Genomic DNA, 21,016 nt, shown 5'->3' on the forward strand with positions numbered 1-21,016 from the left:
CAGGAGACATAGTAATGCAGAGACATGGTTTGATCCCTGATCTGGGAAGGTCCCACATGCCACAGAGCATCTAAGATGGTGCACCACAACTATTGAGCCTATTGGTCTAGACACTGGGAGCCACAACCACTGAAACCCAGATGCCGCAACTACTGGAGCTCGCACATCCTAGAGCCTGTGCTCCACAACAAGAGAAGCCCCAGCAATTAGAAGCCTGTGGGCTGTACCAAGAGTAGCCCCTGCTTGCAGCAACTAGAGAAAGCCTGAGCAGCAGTGAAGACCCAGCACAGCCAAAAATGAAAAAATTATTAAAAAAAACAAACAGTTGATTACCTATGTTAGTATCTATAAAGGAAAAATACGTTGATCTGAAGGGGACTTGGCCAGACTTAGGCCAAGGACTTAGGACTTAGGCCAGAAAAGCAAAGTCACAGAGGTAGACTTTGACCACTGGAGGAGCGAACAGAGATGAGACAGAAGTGACTCATCAGGCTTCACCAGCATCAAAGGTAGTTTTTCCCTTAAAAATCGTCTACCTTTGTTCTGACTTCATGCTTATCATGCAGATTTCTGATTACTAATCTGACTTCCAAGGTATTCAGGCACCTGGATGGTAAGGATGAACACCTTCTGAAGTCTAGAAAAGACTGTTCCCCTTCTGAGCATTAGTGTATTTACTATGGAGCATGTGTGTGCAGCTTGTGAGTGTAGCTGGTTTGAGTCAGATGCTCTGAGTGCCTCTCTAGGAAGTCAACAGTGCTGAGGCCATTCTCCAAAGAGTGGTTAACTGACTGATCAAGTTAGTGTCATCTTTAAGAAGAGTGCCATCCAGCTTCCTCTTGCAGACTCTTCAGCCTTATCAAACCTCTTATTCCTCCTTATGCCCATCTCCAATGATTCTTCCTTTTGAAATTACTTGCAAATCTAGAAGTTTTCCAGTAGTTTTAGACATCTAATAAGAGCAGTATTCAAACCTACCAGGAAAAAAATCAATGCCAATTGCTAAGTATTTTAGTCACATAGTCTATATAGTAACCTGGCAGTGTAGAAGTATTTGTCTATTGTTCCCTCTTTTTTACCTGTCTGGTTGGCAGAACTCCTCCATCTGTTTTCCCTTGCCCAGTGAAGTGTGCCTCCTCCTGGCCAGTCACCCAAGCCAGAAACCTGGTGCATCCTTGTTTGCTTACCTCTTCTTTGCCAACGTGTCATGTCAGTCATCAAGCCTCATCATTTCTAGCCTGAATCATTACAGTAGTCTCCTGAAGATCTCTCTAAACACTCGAATCTGTCCTTCAGGTTGTTACCAAAGACGCTGTCATTTAAAAAGTGCATCTTTTAAAAACACACATCTGCAGTTGTTGCTTTTCTATGTGTAAACTGGTAGGTTCCCTTTTATATTTAACACGGAATATAGGCTCTTCATACCTGGCTGCTTCCCCCTCCCCTAGAGACTCTCTCCTTCTTCCTCTCTGTGTTACCCTCTCCCTGCCCTCTCCAGTTATGGTCAGCTGGCTTGCCAGATTGCTTCACTCCTCTGCACCCTTGAATTTGACATACATAAGCTTGTCTTTCTTGATATTTCAGCAGCATTTCACACCATGGTGTAGTCTCTGTATTTTGAAATACCTTTTTCCCTTGGTTTCCATGTCATTCTTTCTGAACTTTCTTCTGCCTCTCTTGAATTTCTATCCTTTTTTTCTGGGTACTCCTCTTCCACTCAGCCTTTGTATGTCGGACTTTCTTCAGGTCCAGGCTTAGGTTCTGTTTTCTCTCTTAAACCTGCTGAGCTCTGCTCTGTATCCAGTCATTTGGATTTTTATACTTGGCAAAAGTATATAAAGATCATGTATAGTACAGTTAATGTATGTTTTTCTCATAGCTCTTTGGTTATCCTGGTAGAGTAAAGATACTTATCTGTGGTTTAGGTCAATGAGAACTGCCATAATATGTCAAGAGCACTGGTTTTTGGGGAGTGGAAGCCCACCCCATAATGAGTTCTCTTCAGTTTGAGCAAATACTATCTTCCAGTGTCCCTTTGGTCCCTTATTCTGCTGTTGTATAATATGATTAGATTTTAGCAACCCTACCTCATCACCAAGAGGTTAATCCTTGCAGTTCATCAAGTAGCCTTTGACTTGTCACACTCTTTACTAAACTAGCTGGAACAGCTAGGTAGAAATTAGGGCAAGATTTGATCTTTCATTTAGATGAAAATTTTTCTTCTGGGTAATAAATTAGAACTGGTAGTTGAGATTCTGCATAGTGTTTTCTATAGTCAAGGTCCCTGCCAGGAAGTTATTATTCTGAATAAAGTTAAAAATATTTATAAAGGAAAGAATTATTGAGTAATCAAGATGTAAATGTCTGAGTGATGAAAAATGTACTGACTGCTTCTTGGAATTGCTCCACCCGAAAAGCTCGTTCCTGACATTCTATTTACAATACTCAAGAAACGAAATCCTTGATAGTTGTAAAGGGTTAATGCAGGAGTCTCATGGGGATGTGACTTAGCACTGAAGAAGTGGTATATGAAGAAGTGATGACATTGCCAGGATTGAATAGGAGGCATCGGCATGGAGAAGAAAATTTAATCCTTAATATATCGAATATTTAACTTTAACAAAAAGATTAAGATATTATTGCAATAGGTGTTTTACATAATGGAGCATAAGCAAGGTATTTTCATTTGCATTTTATTGTTTCTAATCGATGTGTAGAACAGAAGAAATTGGGACCTGTCCCTTTAATAAAGCCTTGTTTACCTACCTTCTTCTAGTAGGCGTGGCTTGGGAACCTGTAGAGTGAGGTGTAACTTCCAATTCTGCATTCTGACCGGCAGCCTGGAAGAGTACTGGTTCTACAAACCAGGAAGTGACAAATAATGTGCTTTAAATTATAGTAGAGCTTGTCTTTTATAAGGAAAATTCATAACAAAACTAGAAGATTAAAGCAGTGATTTTACATAGTTGTCATTAAATGTTTGAAACTCTACTGTAGAGAAACCTTGCAGTGTACTTAGAATACAAAGCTTTCAGGGCTAGAAATTGATCTGACTTTTGAGCCTTATCTGATTACTGCTTGATTCGTCTCAGCAGACTGAACGGGGAGCCTTCCTCCCCATTGTTCCCAGGTAGGTGGTCAACCTTTGTTTAAGATTTAAATTTTCTTTAAGGTTACTTAACCCAGGTTCTGCTGCTGATTATTGAAAGAATTATGAATACCAGTCTGGGTATATGTTTTAGTGTTTGAATATTCAATGTGGCTGTAAATAATCATTTTTGTGACTTTGTGCCAACTTTGTAGAAAAAATCATTTTTAACAAATTAGCAAATCTATAAGTGGCAAATTAAATGAGTTCTATTTTGTTTTCTCTTAACCTTATATATTTGTATTGAATTAATAGATTAAAATATATTGAAGTTACTCTATTAACTTCCTGATAGTATCTTATAATGTATTTAAAACATTTATATATGTAGTCAAATAAAATTGTATTTTTATTGTTACTATTTTACTCATAGGTTTCATTTCTTTCACTCTTAGGAAGCTGTCAGAGTGTATAGCTCATTGTTTATCTACTTGTTTTAGTTTGTTTTGGGGATATTTTGATACCTATTATTTCCTGAAGAGTTTTTATAAAAGCTTAATCTTCCATAAGTATATTGAAATATTGCTTGTTTCTCTTTATAAAGTTAACCATGCATTTATGACATTGAAAGTGTTTCAAAGATAACATCTTTGGAACATATCAGTTATAATTATCAGAGCTACTTATCAGTATTAGCTAACTGCTATTGTAAAAAAAAAAAAAAAGCTATTCACAAATGGTTCTTCTGGAGTGAGAGTCAGACAGGTTGGGGTACCTTTAGGATCAAGCACAGTTGTTTCTTAACTTTCTCTACCAGTACTACTACTACTTCTACTAAGTTGCTTCGGTCGTGTCCGACTCTGTGCGACCCCATGGACTGCAGCCCACCAGGCTTCTCCGTCCATGGGATTCTCCAGGCAAGAACACTGGAGTGGGTTGCCATTTCCTTCTCCAATGCATGAAAGTGGAAAGTGAAAGTGAAGTCGCTCAGTCGTGTCTGACTCTTAGTGACCCCATGGACTGCAGCCTACCAGGCTCCTCCATCCATGGGATTTTCCAGACAAGAGTACTGGAGTGGGGTGCCATTGCCTTCTCCCTCTCTACCACTAGTGATCCTTGTTATTTTTATTCTATGGACACTGTGCTTCAAAAGACTTTTTATCCACCAAATAAGTTGTGTATATTAAATAATAAAATGTTAGAACCTTATTGTTTACTGTTTATTAGACGTTCATTATTTCCAATGAGAGTTTCTTATCAGCCTGAGATAACCACTCTAGGTTAATAGAATTCAGCCCCAAACAAAGTAACCTGACATTTTACCCAGCTTGAATAACTTTATTGTAGGTAACTGTTTGGATATTTTTGACTTTTTGAAATAATATCTGAAGTTTCAATAGCTACTCTTATGAAATGCTAGTCATCTGGGAACTAGCAGTCGAAAGTGCAGAAATTTTGTTCTTAATGTCTTTGAGTTTCCATGAAATGATGAAGGTCATCTAGTGTAACATAACAGATACCAAAGCTACTAGACAGAGCAGATATACAGAAAGAAAAAAAAAGGAAATGTTGTTGGGAATAGCTGGGAAGAATTCAAGATATCTGTATGTTTTGGCCCTGTAAAATCTCTATATTTATCCCTACTACTTCCTCACTTAAATTTCTTACTCCAAGTAGTTTGATACAGTGTTTACTGACTTCAGAACAAATATTGCTTGTGTTTTTCATGTATTTATTCTATATTGTTATGTAGACTTCCGCTTCCCAATTTTTTAATTTCTCCATTTCCTCTATTTGTTGTATACCTTCAGCTCAGCTGAAGACCCTTCTATAATGGAAGCCTTTTCTGATCATCCTAAATCACACTAATGTTTCTTTCTTTTATACTTCTATATCATGTTGATTCCATCAGTTCTTTAGTACGTAATAGTGTTATAGTTTGTCCTATTTAACTTTTACATAAAAGTTTCCCATGTTTTTTCAACTACATTATAATAAGTTGTTAGAGAACAAGTGGGATATCATTTTTATCCTTTTTAGTATCTAGTGTAGTAATATACATTTGGTGTGGTTTAGTTGCTAACTTGTGTCTGACTCTTTTGTGACCCCATGGACTGTAGTCCACCAGGCTCCTCTGTTCATGGAATTTTTCAGGCAAGATTACTGGAGTGGGTTGCCATTTCCTTCTCCAGAGAATCTTCCCCCACCCGGGGGTCAAACCTGCATCTCCCACATTTCAGGCAGATTCTTTACCACTGAGCCACCTGGGTTGTCCTATACATTTGGTAGGTTCTAAATAAATATCTGTTGAATGAATGAGAGAAGTAAAGAATCTTGCCAGCAATTGCTTCATGTAATGCTGCTTTCCTCTACCTTGCCTAATTATCTAATTAACCATCTATAATGTTTCTAAAAATCAGACCATTGATTTTCATACTATTTTTGTTTTCCTTTGTAATATATGAGTTTTTTATATTAGATTATTTAACCCTGATGGACTTAACAGAAACAGAAGATATTAAGAAGAGGTGACAAGAATAGACAGAAGAACTGTACAAAAAAAGGCCTTAATGACCCAGATAACCATGATGGTATGGTCACTCACTAGAATCAGACATCCTAGAGTATGAAGTGAAGTGGGCCTTAGGAAGCATTACTAAGAACAAAGCTGGTGGAGGTGATGGAATTCCAGCTGAGCTATTTCAAATCCTAAAAGATGATGTTGTGAAAGTGCTGCACTCAGTATGCCAGCAACTTAGGAAAACTCAGCAGTGGCCACAGGACTGGGAAAGATCAGTTTTCATTCCAATCCCAAAGAAAGGCAATGCCAAAGAACTTCAAATTACCACACAATTCTGCTCATTTCACATACTAACAAGGTAATGCTCAAAATCCTTCAACCTAGGCTTCAACAATATGTGAACTGAGAACTTCCATCTGTCCAAGCAGGATTTAGAAAAGGCAGAGGAACCAGAGGTCAGTTGCCAGCATCTGTTGGATCATAGAAAAAACAAGGGAATTCCAGAAAAGCATCTGCTTCTTTGCGCTAAAGACCGATGTGTGGATCACAACAAACTGTGGAAAATTCTTAAAGAGATCACCTTACTTGCCTCCTGAGAAACCTGTATGCAGGTCAAGAAGCAACAGTTAGAACCAGACATGGAACAATGGACTGGTTCCAAATTGGGAAAGGAGTACGTCAAGGCTGTATACTGTCACCCTCCTTATTTAACTTATATGCAGAGTACATCATGAAAAATGATGGACTGGATGAAGCACAGGCTCAAATTAAGGTTGCCGGGAGAAATGTCAATAACCTCAGATACACAGATGACACCACCCTAATGGCAGAAAGCAAAGAACTAAAGAGCCTTATGATGAAGGTGAAAGATGAGAGTGAAAAGCTGGCTTAAAACTCAACATTCAAAAAACGATCATGCCATCCAGTCTTATCACTTCATGGCAAATAGATGGGGAGACAGTGATAGACTTTATTTTCTTGGGCTCCAAAATCACTTCGAATAGTGACTGCAACCATGAAATTGCTCCTTGGAAGAAAAGCTATGATGAACCTAGATAGTGTATTAAAGGAGAGGTCACTTTGCTGACAAAGGTCCGTCTAATCAAAGCTATGATTTTTCCAGTAGTCATGTATGGATATGAGAGTTGAACCATAAAAAAGGCTGAGCACTGAAGAATTGATGCTTTTGAACTGTAGTGTTGGAGAAAACTCTTGAGAGTCCCTTGGACTGCAAGGAGATCAAACCAGTCAATCCTAAAGGAAATCAACCCTGAATATTCTTGGAAGGACTGATAGTACCTTGAAGGTGAAACACCAATACTTTGGCCACCTGATGAGAAGAGCCAACTTATTGGAAAAGACCCTGATGCTGGGAAAGATTCAAGGCAGGAGCAGAAGGGAATAACAGGATGAGATGTTTGGACGGCATCACCGACTCAATGGACATGAGTTTGAGCAAACTCTGGGAGATGGTAAAGGACAGGGAAGCCTGGCATGCTGCGGTACATGGGGTTGCAGAGAGTCAGAAATGACTGAACGACTGAACAACCACCAATGATACTTACAAAGAAAGAACAAGCTGAACTTTATGAAAAATAAATAGAAATAAAGACTTCCCTGGTGGTCCAGTGATTAGACTTCATCTTCTAGTGCAGCAGGGATGGGTTTGATCCCAAGTTGGAAAGCTAAGATTCTACATGCCTCACAGTCAAAAAACCAAAGCATAAAACAGAAGCACTATTGTAACAAATTCAATAAAGACTATAAAAATGGTCAACATTAAAAAAAAACTTTAAATAAAAATAAAAAAGGAAATATTCTAAACTCCATACTTTTGCATTTTAGGAAAATATAATTTAAAATTTACTGATATATGAGGTTTCACATATAGTTAAAATATTCAGATACATTATAAATTAAGGGGAGGGGATTCTGAATTGATTGGAATTCTGAATGGTGATCCACCACCCTGGTACACTGGTTGGATTGCAAATTTTAAATTACAGATTAGTAATTGCCAGAAACTATTAACAAATTATTTTATAAAAAGAGGATTTTAAATATCTTGCCTCCCATTCACAGTAGTTATTATAGTACACATTTAAAAATTGTCTACCTATTTCCAGTATCAACTCTGTCAGATACGTTCTGTTGACCTACTTTTTATGGATGCGGAAAACTGATATCTAGAAGGTCAAACAATTCCAAAGCCATACATTAGCAACAGCACAGCTGGTTATTTTGACGTCAGAATTCATGTTTTGAATTACTGTGTTATAACTTGTTATGTTCCCAATGGTTAGGCTAATCTTTGTGTCATTCTAGAGCTTGACCAGATAGGAATTCTGGCAGCTGCTCCAGGAGGACTATGGCACTGAGCTAGGCTTACATGCTGAAGAGATGGAGAACTTTTCCCTGTTGATTGAGGATACTGTGCAGCCAAGGTACCACAAAATGTTTTGAAATGTCAAGATCTATCAATCTTTAGTCAAAGCAGAAGTCTTTTAGACTATTAATTCAGGCTTTCTGTTTCACCTTTGGTGAAATTAGCCTCTTGCTTCTCTGTAGTGAAATGAGTAAAAGATGAGGACAATGAATAGTTTGTTAATTGGTAAGCAAATACAGATCAGATGATGTAATTCTAAGTTTTTAACTGTCACCTAGGATTTGCATAAAGCATGGTGTTAGTAAACCTTTTTATTAAGGATATGGAGAAGTACCTACTAAGTTCTTAGCTCATTTATTATTCAGCTGCTCAGTCGTGTCCAACTCTTTGTGACCCCATGGACTACAGCATGCCAGGCTTCCCTGTCCTTCACTATCTCTTGGAGTTTGCTCAAACTCATATCCATAGAGTCAGTGATGTCATCCAACCATCTCATCCTCTGTCGTCCCCTTCTCCTCCTGCCTTCAATCTTTCCCAGCATCAGGGTCTTTTCTAATGAGTTGGCTCTTTGCATCAGGTGGCCAAAGCATTGGCGCCTCAGCTTCAGCATCAGTCCTTCCAATGAATGTTCCAATGAATATCCAATGAATCTTTCCTTTAGGATTGACTGGTTTGATCTCCTTGCTGTCCAAGGGACTCTTAAGAGTCTTCTCCAGCACCATAGTTCAAAAGCATCAGTTCTTTAGCACTTAGCTAAAAGTTCAACTCTCACACCCATACATGACTACTGGAAAAACCATATATTTGACCATATGGAATATGCTACCTAACATACATGTAACAATAAAGTAAATCAGCTGGAAGATATTTTGAGGGTACAAAGATAATATGACTTTTCTCAGGGATACCCTAGCGTCATGCTTGACTTGTAGTTGGCACTCAATAAATATTTGAATGCATTGATGAAAAGAGCTTATAGCACTATGGAAAATGCAAATACTTTTAATAGACGGTTGAAAATGATAAGGGCCAAAAAGAGCAATAGGTAATGTGGAAAAAATTCAGAGTAGAGAGAGACTATTTTTGACTGATGGGAATTCACTTGGAAGAGTGGACATTTTTATTAACCTCTCAAATAAAAATGCATTTTGTCCAGAGGTCAAAGCAATACAAATAACTCAGGATAATACATGAAAATTCTGCAGTGAGCATTATGCTAAGTCAAAGGAGCCAGTCACAAAAGATCATATATTGTATGATTCCACCTACATGAAGTGGAGTCCAGAATCAGTAAATCCAGGCAGATAGAGAGTAGGTTAGTAGTTGCCAGGAACTGGGGCAGAGGAAGAATGGAAGTGACTGCTAATGGGTATAGGATTTCCTTTGGGGTGATAAAAATGTTCTAAAATTAAAAAGTGATGATGGCGGTAAACAACTGTATTGTGCACTTTAAACTGGGTGAGTTTTATAGTATATGAATTAAAACTTAATGAAAAATTTGGTAAATTATTTATTTAAAAATTCTATAGCAAATAAGTCTTAAGATGGAAAGCTTTTGAACTCTCAATATGTGTACATATCCAGATAATCTTCTAGTAGTACTGATCCTATTTATATTGTGTCAGCTCAGCACTAATATTTTGCAGTCTTTTTTTTTTTAACATGGATTACATACGTATATTGTATTAGTTTTCTGTAAAGCTAAACATTTCCATTGGACTACTCTCCTTGTAAAGTTTACTAGCCTCTCTCAGGTACTGGAGTTGGGTAGAAAAGCACTTGACATAATGCAGAGAGCCTTGGATGGTGGTAAAGAAGATCTGGATTCTAGTCTGAACTTTACCACCACCTAGCAGCTGAGCAAACTCAGGCAAATCGCTTAGCCTTTCTGATCCTCAGTTTATTCATCCGTGAAAGGAGGCAGTTAAACTAGGTGATCTCCAAGGTTCCTGCCGACTTGAAAATTTTCTAGTCTTTGAAGACAGAAGGAGTAAATATTTTTGATCCGCTGCTTTGTGCACAGTAACACAGTGTAACATCCAGCTTTTCTTCAGGTGACCAAGTGCTTTCTAAAAGAAGATGTGGCAGGATCCTCATTTGCTCTTCTACTCTTTTCCCGTTCTTCCAACCTCTGAGAGAAGTGTGTCTGCCTCACACCTTTCTAGATCTTTATTTCCTCTGCTCTTTCATCTTTTTTCTCTTCACTTTCAATCTTTTCTTCACTCTCCGTCCTCTTTTTTTATTTTTCCACAATCCACCTCCATCCTTAAAATCCTCAGCTACAGGCACTCAGCTTGTGGTTTTGTCTTTAGGAGCCATTTCTCCTGTTCCCTCAAGGTGCTACCATTCTATTGGCCAGGAGTAGATCTAGGTATTACTTGAGTGGAGTAGTATAGTATAGACTCTTCTGGCTTTTCTCTTTCTTTCTCAGGATAACTTGGCCTCAGATGTCAGGCTACTACTTTATTTTAGAAGAGCTTTACATCTAAATATAGTAATGATCAAATAGTAATACTAATCGCTCAATAAAGTTGAGCACTGGAAATGAGATCCTTTTGTGCTCCTTTTATATTTCATACACTTTCCTTTTTTTTTTTTTCCACTCCCTGAAAGACGAAAAGCAAGTCTCAAGGCATTTATTGTAGTCTGTGTCCCTACGATCATTTGAGAAGTTTCTCCTTTAACCTTAGGAATTTTTGTTCTCAGGAATGAGGAGAGCATGGACTGATGGATGGGCTCTGTGCTCAGACGTCAGGAGTTCCCCTTCTCAGAGAGATGTGCTATCTCAGCTGGGACTGAATCTGAAGGGAAGGGATGAGATCTAAAACTGCCTTCTGGTGCCATCTAACATCCAACTCAAACACTTACCTTGACCCTTTCGAAGCATCTTCATTGTTTACAACTAAAACTTAAGCAAGCAGTGTTCAATGTATTAGTTGCGGTTATGGCCATTTATACTTGATTCATTTTTAAATGGTTTCTGAAGTTTATAAAATCTTACATAAGCATATTTTATTTTCAGCAGTGAGATCAATTTGCATGTGAGTTAAGAATATAACTTTGTTATAGGTAGAAGCTTATCTGTTACTTTAAAAAAATTGTCTTCAAAATGCTTTATAATAGAAAAGGACCTGAATGAGAAGACTAAATCAGTTATTTGTTCAGAAGTAACCTTGTTTATGTTTCTATGCTCTGTTTCTTACAGAAGTCCAGGAAGAAGCAGCCTGCATGACTATGGGGAGAGAGATGAAAAATTATCCAAGTCAATCAGTTTTACCCGTGAATCAATTAGTCGGGCTTCAGAATCAGAGTCAATTGAGGGAAATTCACCAAAAGGGGTTGGTATATGATTCCCTTTTAAAATCTATCTGATATTACCATGTTTTCATCATAATGGAAGATCAAATAAAAATATAGTATACCAAATATTTGAACACTTATGATGTGAGGCTGCTCTTTTATTTTAGGGCAAGAGTTTTAAGCCTTTAAGTAGCAGAGGTTATACGGGAATAATATGTGTTTCTGTTCAGACCTGGATATGGTGCAGGGTTACCAGGCAGTTTCCTGAACATCAGTCTGTAAGGAGAATGCGTGCATGCTAAGTCGGTTCAGTTGTGTCTGACTCTTTGCGACTCTATGGACTGTTGCCTGCTGGGCTCCTCTGACCTCGGGATTCTCCAGGCAAGAGTACGGAAGTGGGTATTCTTCAGCCATGCTGTCCTCCAGGAGATCTTCCCAACCCAGGGATCGAACCCACATCTCCTGCAGCTCCTGCATTGCAGGGAATTCTTTACTGCTGAGCCACTGGGGAAGCCCCTATCAAGGGGATAGACATTTTTAAAAATAAATAAGGTGGAAAAATGCATAGCAGAATTGTTCTCAGAGTAGATAGTGTATGTAATGGAAGGATCAATTTTGAAGGGGAGGTGAGAACCCTGAGCACCATGCTCGAGTAACAACAAATGCTTATTAAACTGACTACTAAATCAGACATACGTGCTAAGTTGTTTTAGTCGTGTTGCACTCTTTCCAACGCTATGGACTGTAGCCCACCAGGCTCCCCTGTCCATGGGATTCTCCAGGCAAGAAATGGGTTGCCATTTCCTTTAGGGGATCTTCCCAGAGATCAAACCCATGTTTCTTACATCTCCTGCATTGGCAGGTGGGTTCTTTACCACTAGCACCACCTGGGAAGCCCACTAAATCAGACACATCCAGTTAATTTTCATAGCTAGTTAGCTAGTTAGGGTTTCCCTGATAGCTCAGTTGGTAAGGAATCCACCTGCAATGCAGGAGACCCTGGTTTGATTCCTGGATTGGGAAGATCCCCTAGAGAAGGGATAGGCTACCCACTCCAGTATTCTTGGGCTTCCCTTGTGGCTCAGCTGGTAAAGAATCCGCCTGCAATGTGGGCGACCTGGGTTCGATCCCTGGGTTGGGAAGATCCCCTGGAAAAGGGAAAGGCTGCTGCTGCTAAGTCACTTCAGTCGTGTCCGACTCTGTGTGACCCCATAGATGGCAGCTCACCAGGCTCCCCCGTCCCTGGGATTCTCCAGGCAAGAACACTGGATGGGTTGCCATTTCCTTCTCCAATGCATGAAAGTGAAAAGTGAAAGTGAAGTTGCTCAGTCATGTCCGACTTGTAGCGACCCTGTGGACTGCAGCCTACCAGGCTACTCCGTCCGTGGGATTTTCCAGGCAAGAGTACTGGAGTAGGGTGCCATTGCCTTCTCCTAAGGGAAAGGCTACCACTCTAGTATTCTGGCCTGGAGAATTCCATGGGCACTGTATAGTCCATGGGGTCACAGAGTCAGACACAACTGAGCGACTTGCACTTGAGCTAGTTAGTTTCTTCCTTTATTTTTTCAAGTATTATTATAAGCCTATCAATTTTTTAAAAAGTTTTGGTGAGTTTCTATCAATCACAGTCATCATTATTATTACTTGTTATACTCATATTGTCCCCTCTGCCAATGGGAGCCCCTTTAAGTTGGCTCCTCTGTCCTTTAGAAATACTCGATTATTTTTGACAGCTTCCTTTCTTTCTGGTACAATAATGTGTCCCAAGCACTTTTTTTATATTTTCAGTCCCAGACTTAGTATCAGCTACTTGTCTAAGGAGCCATAGATTTTAGTGATGGATTGCACTTAGAAACCACATTCTAAGTGATGAGAGTGTGCAGCTGTTGTTCTTCTGATTGGTGATGCAAATTTTGGGCCATTGCTGAATTTTTTAAATCAAAGCACTGGCTTCACACTCTACCTCTGCCACTTTCTAACTGTATGACCTGAAATAAATTAATTACTTAGCCTCTCTATGCCTTTCTTTTCTCAACAATAAGATGAGGACACTAATACCCCATAGGAATTTTTACGTAAGGACTAAATTAATTAATATATGTGAAAGTACATTGAATAGTCCTTGACACATATTAAGTATTCAATAACCATAATCTATTATAGTTGAATGGAGAAGGAAATGGCAACCCACTCCAGTATTCTTGCCTGGAGAATCCCATGGATGGTGAGCCTGGCAGGCTACAGTCCACAGGGTCACAAAGAGATGGACACGACTGAAGCAACTATGGCACACATTAAAGTTGAAGACGAATCTGTGTGTGGCCAGCAATGGACCCCTTTTACCTTCTCTCACGGAGCTCCCAGCATCTGTTGTGAATAAATGTTTGGGAAACATTGAAATAGATTATGTAAAAGGCCCGCAAGTTTTCAGCTTGTTTCAGGCGACCATCATGCATCTATCTCAGTCTGATTTTGTGTTGTGGATTTCATGTAAAACTCATTCATCAAGGGACACTTAGGAACTTACTACTTGTGTAAGGGAGGTGATTCTGAATGCCAATCCCCTTGTATGCTTTCACTGAGAAGAACAAGCCACTGAGTTTTGGGGTTTAACAGGACAGGGGATCTCTTGCAGTCCCCTTATCCCTTTACACATATCTGACTTTGAGACTAGGTTTTCAGAACTATTAATATTAATATTCCTTGAGTCCTTCCTACAGCTTCTTTGACAATGTCTTCTGTACCTGTTCTTGAGATAGTTAATCTGTTGGCCCTTCTAGTTTTGTTCTTAAAGGAAGTCATACTTTCTCTAAGAAAAAGAAATGGATGTAGAGGAGTAATTTAATGTTTTAAGTTTGATTATATATTTCATTGACGTTTAGGATAGATGTTTTCAGTTTATGGAATACAAGTAATCTAGAAGTTTGGTCCCTTTTTGCCTTTTACATTCAAGAGGAGAAGTACAGTAAGATTCTCAGATATCAAATATCATGTCACTTTGTTTCATTTTTACTTCCAAAAAGGTTGGTAATAACAAAAAGTTAGAAATAGAATTTTCTAAGAATAAGTTTTTGTTAAGTTATAAAATTAATAATCTCCAACAAAGTTGGTAGTAACGAAAAGAAATAGAATTTCCTAAGAATAAGTTTTTAATAAGTTACAAAATTAATAATCTCTTTAAAGATTCAGGAAATATAGAAAAGTGTACAAAGAAATACAAATCATCCAGATGCTAACCATTCAAAAATAGTGATGTTGCTTTTCCTATAGGTATCTGTCCATGTTTGTTACAATAGGAACTAAATCTTAATTAAAACAAGAAATATGTGTGGAAATTTACTCTACTTAGCATCTATAGAGGTCCTAGGTCAGCTAATAAGCATGTTGTTTTGTAGTGTGGAACTCCTGAATAAATCAAGTCTTGACTTTAACAGTAATCTCTGATTGAAAAGTCAATCCTCTGACTTAGGATAGTGTAATATTTTAATAAATTGTGCCCTGGGTCCCAGTTGTTATTCTGCTTTCCTGGAGCTCTTCCTCCCTGGAGCTGCTTCTGTTGTTCAGGGCTGCCCTAAGATCTCACGGGGCAGGAGGTAGAACGATTATATGCTTTTGCTGTCTTTCATCTGCTTATATGCAGACAATGCAAGAAAGTACACTTCCATATGGTTTGTATTTTTCACACTGTTCCGTTAAGCCTAATTACAATACTCCTCTACTTGACTACTACTAACATAGTAATAGCATTCATACTTTAAGGCCTAATATTAAATTTATTACAGAAATTTCTTTATAATTTGATATATCTTTATTAAGCCATTTCCAGAAAGTATGGATAGCAGTATATATTGAATGTATTTTAATGTACAACCCCTTAGTCCCTTAACAGTAAATCCAACTGTATTCTTATGGATTTGCTTAAATCTTTCTCCTTTAATCTGTTCTCCCTCACTGTACTCTGATGTGACTTTTATATCTCTATTTTCTTTCCCTTTTCCCTTTAGTTACTGGTCCTGAGAGATGGGTGAGTTCTCTTCCTTGAGTTGATGGGGCAGGTATTGCCTGGGGAAACTCATTGGGTTTGACTCCTTTCCTTGCACACCCCAAAGAACTGACCACTCCATTATTTTTGTCCTTCTTCCCCTTTCTCTTCGACTTAAGTGATCCACATGTTGTTAACTGTCTGTGAGTTCTTCTTTATGATGTTCTTCATAAATGTATTGTTCATTAGTGTATAAGAAGATGACTTTAGGATCATCTATATTATCTATCAATATTTTATGGACCAAATGTAATATAAACATAACAAAGCTCTCAAAGAGCAGCATTTCAAAATGTGTTTATTATTAAAGAACTCATTGTTTGCCTTCCAGGGGTTAGGGAAAGAGGAACCCCAAAGTGAGAAACATATCAAAAGTCCTTCACTAACTTCAGAAAAGAGGTTAAGTAGACAGTCATCAAAATCACTGGACTTGAATAAAAATGAGTATCTTTCTCTGGACAAAAGCAGCACTTCAGATTCTGTCGATGAAGGTAAAGACTTTCTTATAAATTTTAAGTAAAATTTCAGTTTTGTCTTTTAATGTTTACTTTTGTATAAAGTGTGTGCAGATTGAGAATTGTTTTTTGTACCAAATACAGTCTCACTCTATAAAGAATCAAAAAAGGATGGAAGAAACAGGGGAAAGGGGCTGCTAAATCTAACCCATCATCACTTTTTAGAAGCCTGAAATTTGAAGATCTTATCACATTTAGCCTATATTACCCCATGCATTGAGTCAGTGGAAATGGAGCAGTAGCGATGGAAAAGCAACTTTTTTTTTTCTTTTTACCCATGACTCATTTGTATCTGAAATTTGTACCTCTTAATCTCACTCACCTGTTTATCTCCTTCCCCGCCTCCTTCCCTTCTGGCAACCACCTGTTTGTTCTCTGTATCTATGGCTCTGTTTCTGTTATACTTGTTCATTGTTTTGTGATTCCACATATAAGTGAAATGATACAGTATATGTCTTTCTTTGTCTGGTTTATTTCACTAAGCATAATATTCTCTAGGTCCATCTGTGCCAAAAATGGCAAGATTTCATCCTTTTTTATGGATGAGTAATATTCCATTTTGGGCTTCCCTTTACCACAGATGGCTCATTGGTAGAGAATCCACCTGCAATGCAGGTGAAGTGGGTTCTAGCCCTGGGTTGGGGAGATCCCCTGGAGAAGGAAATGGCAACCCACTCTAGTATTCTTGCCTGGAGAATTCCATGGGCGGAGGAGCCTGGAGGGCTACAGTCCATAGGGTCGCAAGAGTCAGATATGACTTAGCGACTAAACTACAACCACCACCAGAAACTATATTATCTATTTTATTGAATCTAACAGGCCACAGGAACACTATTTTTTAATCTCTAGTGAGATCACTAATAATTTAGCATTTGATTTTAACAATTCATGGATAAGTGTTAATTCAACTAAACAACAACAATATTCCATTGTATATATCTATACCACATTGTCTTTATCCCTTCTATTGTTGATAGGCACTTAGGTTGCTTCCATATTTTTGCTATTGTAATAATGCTGCAGTGAACCTAGTAGGGTACATATATCTTTCTGAATTAGTGTTTTCATTTTTATCAGATAAATACCTAGGAAAATACCTAGGAGTGAAATTACTGGATTTTATGGTAGTTCTAGTTTTAGTTTTTTGAGGAACTTACCTAATATTTTCCATAATGATTGCACCAGTTTACATTCCCACCAACAGTGTACTAAGGTTCCCTTTTCTCCACATTCTCACCAATACTTGTTATTTGCTATCTTCTTGGTAATAGCCATTCTGATGGTGTGAGATGGTACCTCATTGTGGTTTTGATTTGTATTTCCCTGATGATTAATGATGCTGAGCATCTTTTCACGTGCCTGTTGGCCATCTGTATGTCTTCTTTGAAAAAATGTCTATTCAGGTCCTCTGCTCATTTCCTTTTTTAATCAGGTAATTTTCAGTTGTTGAGTTGTATGAGTCCTTTGTATATTTTGGATATTAACCCCTTATTAGATATATCATTTGCAAATATCTTCTGACATTCATTAGGCAGCCTTTACATTTTCATTATAATCTCCTTCACTGTGCAAAAGCTTTTTAGTTTGATTTGTTTATTTTTGCTTTTATTTATCTTGCTAGAGAAGACATAAAAAATACTGCTAAGAAAGGTGTCAAAGAATGTACTTGCTTATGTTTTCTTCTAGAAGTTTTATGGTTTCAGGTCTTACATTTAAGTCTAATACAGTTTGAGTTTTAAAAAATCATAATGAAAATCTGCATGGTGTAATACTATAAATCTTACTACTTTCTTTAACCACAAAAAGAGAAGGGAAGAGAGAGATTTCAAAAGTAGTTGTTCAGTCACTTAGTCGTGTCTGACTCTTTGCAACCCTGTGTACTGAAGCACACCAGGCTTCCCTGTCCTTCACCATCTCCTGGAGCTTGCTCAAACTCATGTCCATTGAGTCAGTGATGTCATCCAACCATCTTGTCCTCTGTTATCCCCTTCTCCTTCTGCCTTCAATCTTTCCCAGCATTAGGGTCTTTTCTAATGAGTTGGCTCTTTGCATCAGGTGGCCAAAGTACTGGAGCTTCAGTTTCAGTATCAGTCCTTCTAATGAGTATTCAGGATTGATTTCCTTTAGGATGGACTGGTTGGATCTCCTTGCAGTCCAAGGGACCCTCACAAGTCTTCTCCAACACCACACTTCAAAAGCATCAATTCTTCGGCATTCAGCCTTCTTTATGGTTCAACTCTCACATCCATACATGATTACTGGAAAAACCATATCTCTGACTAGATGGACCTTTGTTGGCAAAGTAATGTCTCTGCTTTTTAATATGCTGTCTAGGTTTGTCATAGCTTTTCTTCCAAGGAGCAAGTGTCTTTTAATTTCATGGCTGCAGTCACCATCTGCAGTGATTTTGGAGCCCAAGAAAATAAAGTCTGTCACTATTTTCATTGTTTCCCCATCTATTTGCCATGAAGTGATGGGACTGGATGCCTTGACCTTAATTTTTTGAATGTAGCTGCTGCTGCTACTGCTAAGTTGCTTCAGTCGTGTCCGACTCTGTGCAACCCCATAGATGGCCTCCTACCAGGTTCCTCTGTCCCTGGGATTCTCGAGGCAAGACCACTGGAGTGGGTTGCCATTTCCTTCTCCAATGCATGAAAGTGAAAAGTGAAAGTGAAGTCACTCAGTCAAAACAAAAATCAGTTGCTTAAGGGAAACTTTAGAGCAAATCATGTTCTCTTTACTTTCTTTAAGTTATAACCAATAACCTGGGCTTGTCATGCTTATCAAGTCATGAAATTTCAAGGTCACTTCAAGGAGTTTTCTTTTTTTTTAGCTGTAAGATTACTGACATTGAAGTCAGTGAAGTGAGGAGACAATAGGAAGGGTAGGGTAGTGGCTGACTACTTTCAACTTTCAGGAAGCAGAGTCATGCCAGTGGAGTTCTGCTATACCTTCTTTTGTACCAGCATGTTATATTACTATTCCTGCTGGAGTGTTGGTGATGGGGACATTGTTGTGGTTTGGATCTGTCTGACATGACTGTATTTCTAGTCCACTTACTGTTCAGCTTAGACCTGGTTTGGAAACCCCTGAAAGCTGTTTACTAAATCCATGAAAACCAAAGTTAAATCCAAGTCAAATCTAAATCAAATCCAGTTCAAATCTAAAATCAAATCCAGATCCAAAACCGAACCAAATCCAGGAAAACCAAATCCAAATCAAGTTCGACCTTGGCTTGGAAACACCGAAGTATCTTTGGTGAAAACTAAATCTACACTCTTAAAAACATAAGTAAAAATAAACAGGTTCTTAAAAATTAGAATGTATTAAGAAGACAGTTGTATTCTTTTGAAAAAATCAATGAGAGGAAGTTTTTTTGAAAGGATCAAGCACCAGGAATGACTAGACTCTCTTAGTGTCCTTACCATTTGTGCTTGGGAAATTCCATGGATGGAGGAGCCTGGCAGGCTACAGTCCATGGGGTTGCAAAAGAGTTGGACATGAGTTAGCAACTAAAGAACAACAGCATGCAGCTGTGTGAGTTAGTGATCCCTGCTTGGCCAAGCTTCTCCTGTAGGAAGACCTGCTCTGGCACCCAGTGGCCAGACACATAAGTGACACGCAAATGAGGATTTTTGTTTGTTTGTTTTTGCATCCAGAATATATTTTGAAAACTTTTACACTGATACCAAAGACAGGCAAAGACACTACAAGAAAATTACAAATATCCTTTACAAATATTGACATAGAAATCCTGAACAAAATACGAGCAAACAAAAGCAGTACATTAAAAGGGTTATACACTATGACCAAGTGGGATTTATTCCTGGAATTTGAGAATGGGTCAACAGACAAAAATTAATCAGTGTAATTTGTCACTTAATAGAATGAAGGAAAAAAACCCCAAATCATCATTTTATTGCATCATCTCAATTGATGCAATAAAAGAACCAAATGAGGATTTTTTTTCTTTTTCTTTCGCATCTGCTCTTTTATAAGAGTGATCCTTTAAAAAAAAAATTCTCATTCACTTCCCATACAATTCACATTAATAAGTTACCTAAAGAGTAACATTAAAACTCATATAAAATTCATCTTTATCTACAAATAAAGAAAGAATAATTGTGGTGTAGTTTCTGTATTGCATAGAAGCCCTGATCACCAGTTTTTAGAGAATGGAAGATAAAACAAATTGTATCTCTTTAGTTACTCAATTAAACTCCAAATTACCTGCCTTTCCTGCATACCTACCTAATGCATGTTTTCACACATACTCAAAAGCCTACCAAAATGTGTTGAGTATGTGCTCAGTGGTTTCAGTTTTATTCATGCCAAGGTCCTTCTTATATTTATCTGTCTCAATTTTCCTACCATTTTCCATTGGCCACTTTCAAATTGTTATATTTGAAATAGTATTTATTCTTTATTGGAAATAGTAACCTGCTACTAAGTTGAGCAGTGTTCCTTTCTCCATTTAAAATACCACCTGCTAGCTTAATATGTTCCAGCAGTATGATTGATAATGTTATTTAGATAGGAGGCTTTAAAGTACCATGAATTTAATAAATAAATAATCCCAGGTGGAAATAGTTTATTTCATATCCTTACTTCCTTGAACACATATGCATACAAAAGGTATTATTGTTAATTTCTGGTAGTAATACCACAAGTTATGTTTTTATCAGTCATGATGCAGAACATTTTATCTAACAGTAGAGTTTAAATGAAATATGAAGACATTGTATTGAAATAGTTTTATGAATACAATTTATTTCCTTCTTAAATGTGAAATTTAAGGAAGGAAACTTACTTTTGAAAAATAATAGTTCCAGGACTCCTTAGAGAAATGGCTGCTTTTAGGGTTACGGTGCACATTTCACTTGTGTCTGACTCTTTGTGACCCCATGGACTGTAGCCCGTCAAGCTGCTCTGTCCAGGGGATTCTCCAGGCAAGAATACTGGAGTGGGTTGCCATGCCCTCCTCCAGGAGATCTTCCTGACCCAGGGATCGAACCCAGGTCTCTTATGTCTCCTGAGTTGACAGGTGGGTTCTTTACCACTAGAGCCACCTGGGAAGGGCTAGGGTGGGGAATATACAAAATGAGCCCAGATATAGTGCAAGAATATAAAGTAGTGCTTGAAAAAAAAAAAAAAGGCATGTCAA

At 38.1% G+C, this 21,016-nt stretch overlaps 1 protein-coding gene across 5 annotated transcripts in view; it reads left to right on the forward strand.

Moving 5' to 3' along the window:
• The window catches only part of GRAMD1C (GRAM domain containing 1C), a 98,633-nt gene that overhangs the window by 54,163 nt on the left and 23,454 nt on the right, over positions 1 to 21,016 (forward strand). For 4 of the 5 annotated variants that reach the window (XM_044941970.2, XM_044941976.2, XM_045165528.1 and 1 more), the window contains 3 exons: positions 7,935 to 8,053; positions 11,201 to 11,333; positions 15,669 to 15,828. In XM_044941970.2, coding sequence (XP_044797905.2) covers positions 8,010 to 8,053; positions 11,201 to 11,333; positions 15,669 to 15,828 — 337 coding nt within the window. In that variant the 5' untranslated portion in view covers positions 7,935 to 8,009. Of the gene's footprint in view, positions 1 to 2,811; positions 3,131 to 7,934; positions 8,054 to 11,200; positions 11,334 to 15,668; positions 15,829 to 21,016 lie in introns of those variants that run through there. The other variant, XM_044941979.2, reaches the window with a different exon arrangement.

The sequence above is a fragment of the Bubalus bubalis genome, chromosome 1, assembly GCF_019923935.1.
Source record: "Bubalus bubalis isolate 160015118507 breed Murrah chromosome 1, NDDB_SH_1, whole genome shotgun sequence".
Taxonomy (NCBI): domain Eukaryota; kingdom Metazoa; phylum Chordata; class Mammalia; order Artiodactyla; family Bovidae; genus Bubalus; species Bubalus bubalis.